Source organism: Drosophila rhopaloa, unplaced genomic scaffold (assembly GCF_018152115.1).
Source record: "Drosophila rhopaloa isolate 14029-0021.01 unplaced genomic scaffold, ASM1815211v1 contig_8, whole genome shotgun sequence".
Taxonomy (NCBI): Eukaryota; Metazoa; Arthropoda; class Insecta; order Diptera; family Drosophilidae; genus Drosophila; species Drosophila rhopaloa.
Window position 1 is genome coordinate 36,085 of NW_025335178.1, and position 12,686 is coordinate 48,770.

Sequence of the window (12,686 nt, forward strand, 5' to 3'; positions counted from 1 at the left end):
TTATTTATACATTAGTTTAAGATTTAGCGGACATTCTATTGTGTAGTTCGAAACAAAGTCCCACACCATATGCATACTGATCCCCTGTGGCAACAGCAAAGTAATGGAATTCTTATAGGTGCATAGGTTCGTGGAAGAAAAAATGAGGAAAAGTGGGTTGTGCGTGGGAATGACTCGAGCCCGCTGAGCACAGAGTCCTGTGACGTATACGTCCTCCATGTGGACTATTTTGGTACGAATGGCAGCCACATACAATCGCTGCACGACATCCATGGACATTAGATAGCCTCCGCCGGACAGGCAGGCGGGAAAGGTTGTGTTTGGGAAGATATAGTCTGGCATGTAGAACTTTGAGTTCACAGCCCTAATGGGTTTTTCTCCGTCCCGTTTCCTGCCGACCATCAATCCGCTGGTGGCCGTTAATCGGGATTGATCACCTATTGGGTTTTTCTTGGACGCCTTGAAAACCGGCACAGTGCCTCCAAGTAAAATGTGAACAACATTGGGAACATTTACAAAGGTATCGTCATCCGCCTTGAACACATAAGCGGTGGTCTTGGAGCACCTGTTATTTAACTGTTTTAGGGCCAAGACTGATTTTAGGGTGAGGTTATTGTAGCTGTCAATAAAGCCCTCCTGAATGATGTCGTTGTACCGATCGGCTTCCATTTGAAGTTGCCTCGAGGACTGGACGTTCTTACTCCGTCCAGTGATAAACACCACCCTTACAGAAGCCCGAAGGTCATCATCCTCTCCTGTGAGGTACTCGGCATAGTGTTGTATCCGACTTGTAAGTGGAGGGTAATAGGCGCCCCTCAAGTGCGCATGGAGTTTTTGAAAGACTGGATAGTTGAAGGAAGATGTGTTCCCCCAGGTTTCCCGAATATACTGGCGACTCAAGAAGTTATCTACGGTAGACTCTATTACAATTAGCAAAAAGGTTTTCTCTTCACAGAAACCACGAGGTATAATAATATCTGTGTCATCCATTGGCCAAATATAATCCCGTAAATCAAGCGAGTCCGCTGGCCAGTCTGGAAATTGAGCTATGAAATGCCAATTATTAAACAATAACTTAAAACCAATAACTTTTATTTACCGAGACAGTAGTAATTTCGAAATCTGTAACCATTTATAATTGAATTAATTAAAATACTAAGAAGAAAGCACTGTAGAGCTTGGAGCAGACGGGACTTAGACTTAAAAAACGGAGAGTTCCAGACTCTCAGCGTTCTAATATTTTTCATAATGATAATCTTTCGAAAAAAGAGTGCAAGCTTACGCGTACCAAGTGCAACTGAAGCCTCGCGCCGTGTAAAACGGGGGAGATGAATTAAGCTGTTTCAATATTTGTTTAACTGTCTGTAGCGTGTATTGTTTAAGATTTAATTAGAAAATATAAAACAGCAATATAAAACATAGATTAAATATAACAAATTTTGCAGTCTTGTGTACTTCATAAGCAAACACTGCAATTTTAAGACAAAAACAAGAAAGGAAAGCTAACTTCGGGCGGAGCCGAAGTTGATATACCCTTGCAGAATATTCTGTAAATTATATTGGTTGGCCAAAAATAAAACCCATAGAAAATCCCAACATACTAACTTTACAAACACCAAAGTTACGCGAACTAGTCTCTCAGTTTTAAAGATATCGAATTGAAACTTTGCACACACCCTTCGTTCCTTTGCACGCAGTATATAAGTCGGAACGGCCGGGATCGGACGACTATATCCTATAGCCGCCATATAACTGGTTGATCGGAAATGCCATAACTTTGGTGTTTGTAAAGTTAGTAAGTTGGGATTTCCTATGGGTTTGATTTGTTTCTAATCAATCCGACCTACCAAATTTCATAAGGATCGGCCGACTATATCCTATAGCTGCCATATAAATGAACGATTGGAAGTGCCATAACTTTGGTGTTTTGAAAGTTAGTAAGTTGGGATTTTTTATGAGTGTTAACAATGCATCATATGAATAATTTTGGTGATTATAATTCACAGAATATTCTGCAAGGGTATATCAACTTCGGCTCCGCCCGAAGTTAGCTTTCCTTTATTGTTAGAAAATGTCATTAAGGAAGAAAAAAAATCATAAAGGACTGGTGTTAAAGTGGACATAGAAAATATGTTTGGAGCCGCAAAATCTCACTCTTCGCATATCTAATCTGTAAAAAAATAAAAAAAATTTTTGGCAGCCTTGAAATTCGTTCAAAGCTATATCTTTGGTAAAAATCGAACTACCATGAAAGACAACACAGCTGGTGTTGGTTGAAGCAATTCAAAGAGGAACTAACAAGTCTTTCAATTATATTTTTGTGGATTTTTATGGTTTGTTTCTCGGCACACGCACATTATTGGCTTCGATTGTAACTAAATCCGTTGATTGCCAGATTTTGACCTTGAGAAGAAACTCTGTCCATATTTATGTGTTTATTATCCAACACGAGGGAAACATTTCGATGCATACTTTCTGGCTGGCGGACAATGAAAGTGCGTAAACGGAAATAACTAACGGCGCGCTAGTGTTTGTTTAATTCCGCTTCAGTGTCATTTTATGGACTGATTTAATGCCCGACCCTAAAAGTGTGGCCGAAAGTGTGCCAAGCTGGAGGACATCAAACAGTGTTTTTGTTGACAGGGTCTGACGCAAACAGGACACTTTCCGAAATTGTTTACGATTGGAATTGATAACGCTGCGTAACCGATTAGGAGGCCGCTCGAAAGTCAATCAGATCCACTCAAATGGCCCGTGGCCAATACGCAAAAATGATGACGACATGTGATGGAGCCACATGTATCGGCGGTGGCCCATGGGACTGCATAAATTTCGATTCGCCATCGCTGAGTTATCGCCATCATTCGCACAACAAATGACAATATTTTCCAGCAGCAATGGCAGTTCAAGTTGTGCCCCAATAATCTGCTGCCGCCATGACAACGATTTATCTTTATATGCGAGTATTTCGATTTGATTTCGGTCGTAAATTTGCCGGGTCAGCTACGATTTAAGGTTAAATATCAGTTTGCCGGAATCTTTAAGAACCATTTAGCAGCCACACGCCAAGGTCGCACAATCGACTTGTCTGGGCCAACTATTAATGCATTGTACGAGGCCCAATTGAGACAAGATAATGAACAGCGGGCCGAATCAAGTAGACGGCCAACTTCTGGAACTGTAACAGCTGCAGGCGTCCAAATTGGCCATCCGACAGGAGTCGGTTACCAATGCAAGCCATCTCATTTGGCCTCTGTCTATGCCCCTGTGTGCCATAAAGTTTGCCCCATCGCCGCACTCACTCACAAAAGTGTGCACTCGAAGAAAAAGTAAAGCCTTTCTTGCCCTTGAAAGCACAACGGAATGTTTTAACATTGTGGAATTTAAGAAATATACTCATGTATTTTGAAAATGTTTTATTCCCCTAAAAAGATACACTACATTCGCGTCAATTGTATAATTTTATTATACAAATTTATTAATCAATCTTGTATGTACAATTTTAAGGCAGGGAAGTTTTTCTACTTTTTAAACCATTATTCTAAATTATAGAATTATAAATTATTATTAAGTAGATCACTATCGAAAAGGAAAGAAAGAAAAAAATTTTTAATTATTATTTTTGTATTTTTATTTCTTCAACTTTACGGAATTAAATTCTGTGTGTGACTCTTAAAATAAACTTATTGCTAATAACTTATTCTTATATAATATTTTTAAAGTGTATGAATAGTTGGCCCTAGGCCAGGCAAACTTAGCTGGCCTCTTCAAACGCAAAGGGGCGCAAAGCCAGCCATTTGTAATCAAAATAAAAGCAACTTTAAATTAAACTCTTTTGCATTTTCATTCCCCAGAATTTATACATACAGCTTTGTTTAAGGCTTAGTTATAAACGATTAGGCTTAAGATTTATTTCAAGCTGTTAAGCTAATTTGTAGAAATTTTTAAAATAAAAATGTGGTTATTGTGACATTAACATTTATGTTCCCTAGACAAACGGAAAAGCAAAGGGGCAGCCTGAAAAAATTCTGATCGTGATTGCCATTCATATGCACTCAATTGCTGGTCGGCCAATAAAAAATAATTGCCTACCCCCGAAACACCATAATATAATGGCGTCAGAAGACAAAAAAAGCAGTGGGATACGAGGATTGTCATACTCACGTTTAAGTGTTTACTCTCGGTATCTCACATCTGGAATGACAGTCGTATGGAATATTTACCCCAATTTGCTGCAGGGGCACTTTTATGACCACGAAACCTGTTGAAGCGTACTCTGATGGCTTAAGATGGCGACCTGGCGAAATTACTCTATTAGCTGCTAATTGAATTGGCTGTCTCCTTTGCCGGTGCTAAGGGAAATCAGCCGGAATTTCAACAACCGGGTGGGCTCTCGACATGATTAATATTGCATTTTGTCAGCGACGAGACAAAAAACAGCTCAGTTGGATGAATGGACTCACATACCTTGGGGAAAACAACAGACAATACGAAGGTCCGAGAAAGGCAGACTCTGCCCTTGTTTATGTTATATGAATAGAGCCTTCTTTTCCGGTCCGGCTCCTCCGCCCTGGCCATTAATCTCAATTCCAACGGCAAACATTCAATCAACCCGAAGGGGGCACAAGCGGATTTCGTAATTAAAGACACATTAAGCGCTCGTTAAAATTAAAGTGCCACTTAAAGACCCGGCTGGAGAATATCTGCACCGTGTCCATGGCTCCTGCCCCATTACAGGCAACGTGCTACACTTAATGGTCGATGCAAATCGAGAACTATTGGCAATATTGAGCGAAATCGAAGCGGAAAAAGCGATTAAATGAAGCATTGAAAAAGTTGGTTGTGAACATTTCTGTTTCCCAGCGCTGAATATCTTAACAAAGATTACTTGCAAACCTTTTCTCTCGTCCTTAAGATTTAATAAAAATAATTATGAATCTTAGTAAAGCCGATTCTTAATAAATATTTATTGTCTGTCAATATTTACCTATAAAATCCAACGTAAGCGTTAAAAAAAAATGGAAAAATTATAGAAAAAAATCTAAAAAGAAATTGCTTAGCCAACTAAAAGAAAATAAAACACACTTTTGTATATTTAAATGAGTTTTATTTACACAGCTTTGTTTATCCACACACCGTTTTCCCACTTTTAATCATCCACCTCGTAGATGTATTTATATTATTTTGGAATTTATTGTAGTGTTTGTTTGTGAATACCACAGTGCAAACGTGTCTAAGATCAATAGCGATTAAAATATCTCAATCGAAAAACAAGAAAGGAAAGCTAACTTCGGGCGGAGCCGAAGTTGAAATACCCTTGCAGAATATTTTGCAAATTATATTCTCCAAAATTATTCATATGATGCATTTTTAATACTCATAAAAAATCCCACCTTCCTAACTTTAAAATCACCAAAGTTATTTCATTTCCGATCAATCAGTTATATGGCAGCTATAGGATATAGTCGGCCGATCCTTATGAAATTTAATATGTCGAATTGATTGGGCAAAAATAAAACCCATAGAAAATCCCAACTTCCTAACTTTACAAACACCAAAGTTATGGCATTTCCGATCAATCAGTTATATGGCAGCTATAAGATATAGTCGGCCGATCCTTATGAAATTTGGTACGTCGGATTGATTGGCCAAATATAGAACCCACAGAAAGTCCCAACTTCCTAACTTAACAAACAGCAGAGTTATGGCATTTCCGATCAATCAGTTATATGGCAGCTATAGGATATAGTCGGCCGATCCCAGCCGTTCCGACTTATATACTGCGTGCAAAGGAAAGAAGGGTGTGTGCAAAGTTTCAACTCGATAGCTTTAAAACTGAGAGACTAGTTTGCGTAGAAACAGACAGACGGACAGACGGACAGACGGACAGACGGACATGGCTATATCAACTCAGGAGGTGATCCTGATCAAGAATATATATACTTTATAGGGTCGGAGATGTCTCCTTCACTGCGTTGCACACTTTTGACCAAAATTATAATACCCTCTGCAAGGGTATAACAATTAAATTTGAAGTCCATTGGGGCAGAGAGCAACATATGAATACTAGAAGAGATTTAACGTAGAGAAAATCCGATTGCAATTGTTTGAATACTGTACACCATTTTTGGTATTTGGGTAGTTATTTGACCATCGCTGGTTTATAGTTAAATGCAGATTACGGGCTTTTAGCATCGTCCTGATGCCACTACTCGTATCTCCCTGATCCTTGTTGTGAAAAAGTGCATAAAATTTATTCCGGCTTGTCGCTGGCAGTAAAATTGTTGGTAAAGAAGTGCCATAAAAGCCTTTAATGGCGCGACTGTCTGTAATTAAAATCCCACACGCGCTGTCGCTCTCATTCTCCTTCGGCATGGGCATGCATGGCGTATACGTGATGTGAGTGAACCCTAAGCCAATGCGACTTTAAAATGCAGTTCAAGTGCTTTAATTAAATTGAATGTATTTGTGGTCCCCAAGTATGTCCCAGTCTTTTTATTTCAGTTCGTTCATTTTTTGTTAGTTTGTCTGGCATTTACTTGGTAGCTCGGAACATTGTCTGTGGCCGGAATATGACTTCTGATTTATGGCCATTTGTTTTTCGCTTACCCAACTGGCTCATAAATACACAAAAAATGGCAAAACAAATAGCAAATATTCGGTAACAAATGGTGCTGGCCTAAATGGGAGGAAAGTTTTCCTTAGTTGCATGCTGATACAGTTTATGTTATGCAATTGGCCAAATATCAAACCGACACGAAGTTAACAGCTAATTTAACTGCACTGCAATTATTGGGGAACTTGGTTCGTGCTCACGCTGCGTATACTTAATTTGCCTGTAGTAAATAATGGCAAAGCCATTTCGTTTGGATTTTGTGATTTCGGAGCGCAAGCAATATCCGTTAGCGCTTTTCCCTTTGCATTCGCTTGTTTATGCCATGCGCCGAGCATTTGTCTTGGCCCGGAATGAACGGAGTCCGACGCCCCGATAAGCTGCGTTTATTGGAAAAGTTTCGATGCCAACGGCTGGGGTGCCACATCGACACTTATTTGAATTTATATCCCAGCAAATTGTGCGGCTTTTCCGATGCGCTTGCTGCATTTAAATTAGATGCAAGCCGCACGGACAGTCTAAGTGCAATTAAAACTTATAATCTTAGACCAAGAAAATAATGCTTCTGAAAGATTGAATTTATCTATTTTTATAAAACAGAATTATAATTTATGTTATATAGTAGAAGGATTATTTTCAAAGCTGTGCCGTTTTTTATATTTGTATTCGACTAATCCAACCCAATAATATAAAAGAGTTTAAATTGAACAAATGTCTTCCATTAAATGTTTCACATTTTTTATGATTTTTTGCCGTACTCATTCGTTTCTGGTTATTAAAGACCCCAATAACAATATAAATAAATTTCGCCAATTTATTTTTGTGCTCATTTTATTGTTAATAAAAGTGGTTACAAACAATTTGAATAGATATTTGCAAAATTACATTAAAGCGTTTTTAATCAAAAATGAGAATAATCTCCTTGTTTATCTTAAACCATTTACTTTATTAGAATCAGAGAGGTAATAAATTGCCCCAAAGATGACACTTTAGGATAAATGATCTAAAGTACATTGGTTTGTATCATTCCCAACATTTGAGTTATATTGATATATTGTTGGAGAATTTACCTGATAGCAGGCCAATTGTTTTCGAGTGAATTAACCGTCACAATTCCTAGATCCCCAGCTTGCGACATCTTCTGGTCACGCCTGACCAAGCTGGCTGACAATTGTGGTGGGCGCTTAATTCATGCGAAATTCATTAACATTTACAATCGCTTCATTTTTAATGAACTGACAAATATGTGCGGCTTCCCCGACCTCTCGGCCGGCCATAAATAAATCCGCGAACACACGCAAATTTTGTCGCGGTCACATAAATCTTTTTCAAAAAAATTACAGAGAAATAAGCCATGCGTATTTATATGCAAATTAAGATGTTTACAATATTCCCGATGGCTACACTTTGATCTGGACCAAAAAATGCGACGCGATACTCGAAGGTGCTTGCTACGATGCCGGCAGACAATGAATCATAATTTTATTGACGAATGAGGTATTTGACTTTTGCGCCGGCAGCGTCTGCGTAGTCCATTCCGCGAAGAAAAAGTGGAAACACGTATTTAATAATAGAACTGCACATAACAACACAATTATGTTAGTCTGCTTGTCAAGTGAAAATCTGAATGCTCTGCAAATACAAAAAATTAGTAGAAAAAATGTAGCTTTATATTGTAGCATTTTATGCTTACCTGAAATATTTAAAACAATTGTTTAAGTGCCATTAAAAATAGACATATATCTATTTTAGAAGCACATAAATTAAATAATGCAAGCTATTTCGGTATGAAGGTTAAAAATTATTAATATTATAAAATTCAGTAGGAAATAATATTATATTAAAGCACTTAGCTTGAAACTTGTTAAATTTAATTTGGTAAAGTGGATTTCTATTCAGTTAAGTCTTGTTAGTCATAATTATCTTAAGACAATTTCCTCATTAATCCCATCATTCATTCACAAACATTTTCTGAAGAGCAAACCCAACGTGCTAATGGGGCTCCCCGCATTCGAAAAAAACGATTCCCAGATTGACTCGACTTAACAACTTGTTTTCCGTGTCGGCGTAAATCAAATGCCACTTTGTTGTGCTGCCCATTCCGCTTGTGGGGGGAAAGTCAATCAAAATATTATTGTATATCGTACAAATGGAAACCGTCAGCGAAGCCGTCACTCTTTGCTCTCACGCACACACTCGCAGCCCGCGGTGCAGTAAAAGGGATCACAATGAGCAGCACCACCCGTAAGCACCACCACCCACCGCCCATTCACCCACCATGGCACCACCCACTCCTTCGTTCTGCCATATAAATGAGCTGCAAGTGCCGGGTGTGTGTACTATGAGCTGATGTTTTTCATGGCTTGTTTACAATTAATTAGGATTGTTATGCCGCCATTCGATTCAATAATTTCTTTGTGCTAGGCGGTATTTTTTAACAGCCAGTCATAAATTTGCGGTCTTGTTTTGGTAGCGAGCATTTAAGCGGAATCCGCCTGCATTTATGACCCACGTCATTACCAAGTCTTTGGCATTGATTTTCCATTTAATCCAAACAGTTGTTTTCCAAATAAGCTATACAAGTTAAATGCTCATAATGTTTTATTAATTACCCCGATTCAAAAAAATAAAGAAACGGTTTTCTGATGCAACTGCGCCTTTGATTTATACATTTATACTTAAAATAATTTCATAGAATTGATTTTTGTTATAAATGTCTTTTTCTTTTGTTTGGAAATTGTTTTTTAAACAATCAAATATTCTCTAAGTGTAACGAAGATAAATATTTTTAATAGGGTTCATGCTTTTGTGAGGTGGATTAAATTAAATTACTGGACTTAGACAGTCTAACGTTGTTTTATCAAAAAATACAAACAAAAAAACGATAGATATTTGTATTGTTCTGTTATGAAATCGTTTACTTTTAACTGCATTCATTGCTTGTTTAATCAAAATGCTGGTTGATAAATGATTATCATATCAAATACTAAATATATGCAAACTTAATATTAACCGGTTGCCGGCAAATTCTTTGGGCCTTCTGATCAATTTTTTGCAAATCCATTGATGGTGAACCGAGATAAACCAGAATTGTAGATTTGCCCTTGGAATTTGTGGCGCGATTGGTCAATGGATTTATTCCGCCTTCTTTGAATTCTAGAACGCATATTTATTTATGTAAACTTGAAACTAAAAATATAAAAATTAGCTTGCCCTAAAATATGCATTGACTGACAGTTTCAAACCTAAGCCCCTTTTTTATGTGCCATGCATCATAATTATAGCTGCTGTCATCTATTTATACTTTAGTCAGATATAAAGTTTTTGATTTGCCGGCGGGGTCACACGCCCCTAAAAAAGTGTATGGAATATATTAAAAGGAAATAAAATATACGAGTATACGTATAAGTAAGCGATAGCTTGTGCCATTTGATGAGCTGATTTTGGTGTTTTGTTAAGAATTATTTACTTTGCTTAAGAGTTGGCTGTTCAACAACGAAGCTTTTAAAAATTAATTCTAACGAATTCCTGATTTTATCAGAAAACTAGTTTTTAAAACATTTTTTACCTTTTTTTATTTGCTCTGATTTAGCTTTTGGGAGTGGATACAAATTTGTCGATGCTTGATCTTTACTTGAGCTTATTAATTACAGGTTTATTTTAAATTAAGTAATCTTTTATTTAGCAAAAGCGTATGACATACATCTTTCAAATTCAAAAGGTTTTTTAAAAATAAAATTGCATTATTATTATATTCCAACGGCCATATAAATTTGTTGGCTTCTCTTTGTTTCCGGAATAAGGAGTAAGTGATTTGGCATTTAAGGCGTCGCCTGGGAAAATACAGCGATTGAATTGCAGTTTAGTTGGTGTTTAGGCAATCCAAGCATATTGAGCTCGTTTCTCCTGTCAGTTCCGATCAAATTCGCTTTTATGAGTACACTCCCATGAGCAGTAACTACGTGCGAAATGCGCAAAACAATACCAATTTCATTGCAGCGACAACACCCACAAGACCAAGAAACCGGATCCGTAGCCAGAGTTAGAGGAGGAAAGGATATGAGCAAACACAGAGTCCTGGCGAAAAGTCAGATATATCAAATGGTAACCGCACAAGTCCCTAACGAAAGCATCAATCCGTACGTGCCAAGTGGATCCGGCATCACAGGCATCTTTTCTGTATCAAGGGGATTCCATAAAGGATGGGCGGGGTCGGTCCAAGTGAAGTGCGAAACGCACTGCCTGAAATGTTTGTATTTCCAAAAGCGATTGCAATAGGGTGAGCCTGAATACCGCCTTTTGGCAATTTTGAAATATTATATATTATATATAAATATTATATTATGTATTATAAATGTCTTCAGAGCTATTTCAAGGTACTAATTAAAAAATCAAAAAATTTACAACATTTTAAACTTATTTTCTTGCCTGGTAGAACTTTAAAATTTAAAATCAAAATTCAACAGAGACTTTAACAAATTTATGGCAGGCATTAAAGCGTCACCCCAGTTATCCAGTATTTTTACCCACACAACTTCAACCTCCTAATTGCATCATATGCGCCTGGCGTGGCGGGCTCCTAATTAATAGTGTTATGCAAAGCGATCGGAGGGGCTTAGTGGTTGGGCACCCGCCGATTTTGCAGCTTATAAATTCCATTCAATTTTTCCACCGATTCGAAGGGACTCATAAATCGATGGCCGTGGAAAGTAGGCAACAGTATTTTACGGTTTAATTGATCCAGTACGCCCATCTCATATGTGTGTGTATACAGCGCTGTAGATAGCTTAGTGAGTCTGGCACATCGTCCATTTGAATTGCTAACATATATTGCTCATACATATAAATGAAATTGAGAGTTTATTGCACAGTCACTGGGATCTGGGCTTGGCTTTATTTCGCTGCCTTCTCCTCTCCGCAGAACTGCTTATTTATATCATATTTATGCGTTATGACGGTTCCAGGCACACACTGCGTATGCGTGATATGAACAAAGACGTATCGGCGAATTTAAAATAAGAGCAGAAAAGGCTTTTAGGCTGGCCCGTAAATTGAATGCTTCAATTGCTTTCAGTCTCCTATCCATCGAGACAAGTGATAGTAAATTTGCACAAAATGAAACCCACTCAAATTTATTGTGTGGTTTGTTGGCAGAGTAATGGTTATCAACAACTTTTTGTCTCTATATGTGGTCCCTGACTATTTTTGTTGTGTGCATAAAAATGATGAAGTTCATCGAAACTATTTGACAGCCTTTGACTTTTATGTCGCATAAATGATGGCCGCCCATTGATGAAAAAAGGTCCCGACCCAGACACACAGGCGCACAAAGTCGTCTTGGTCGCCGGCCATAAAAAGTGGATCGCCTGGGCGTGTGTAATGGATTAGCATCTTGTATCTGGCATTAAAGAGTTGACAATACTGTCTAAATACCAAGTGGAGAACATAAATTTAATAGATAGGAAATCGGTCTGCGTAAACACTATTAAATCTTGTTTTTATCGTTTAGCTAACGACATCTCAAATTTTATGTGCCTAATCGTAAACAAAAACAAACTTTGTATTTGATATTTTAACTTCTCCTGCGTAAGTTAAAAATATATATCGTTTTTTTGTGTAAAGAACTCAGTCAATATGCAATATGCCCTTACACACTATTTTCCAAATTTGGTCACTAAACAGCTTAGACATTTCATTAATTGGATTAAAGCATACCATTTTAAATTGCTTGAAAAAGTATAGTTTTTATTATATTCAATGTTATCTATCACCAACGTGTATATAGGCTTTCCTTTGTAATTATTATTTTTTTTAAATGACAAATGTTATCTGTTTTGTCTAAGTTTTATTTTACGTAATGTGAACTTTCTGTCATTTTAATTGATGCTTTTCACAAGAATTCACAAGAATTTCTTTACTTAGAACTTTTTACTAAGTTCTCATGACCCACTCGGCAAATGACCGATGTGTTGTTACATAAGCTTTTTGGTTATATTTTCCCAGTTAATTGTGAAGCAAAACCCAACTTGTGCAACCGGAAATGAACATTAATTCTAAAACTTTAGAACAAATT

The 12,686-nt window shown here is 37.4% G+C and overlaps 1 protein-coding gene across 1 annotated transcript; it reads right to left on the reverse strand.

Annotated features, from left to right (window-relative positions):
• On the reverse strand, nt 1-990 carry LOC108046139 (beta-1,3-galactosyltransferase 1-like). The gene has a single exon (XM_017125715.1). It carries the CDS (start codon nt 988-990, stop codon nt 1-3), a length of 990 nt encoding a protein of 329 aa, XP_016981204.1.
• Nucleotides 991-12,686: the final 11,696 nt, after the last annotated feature.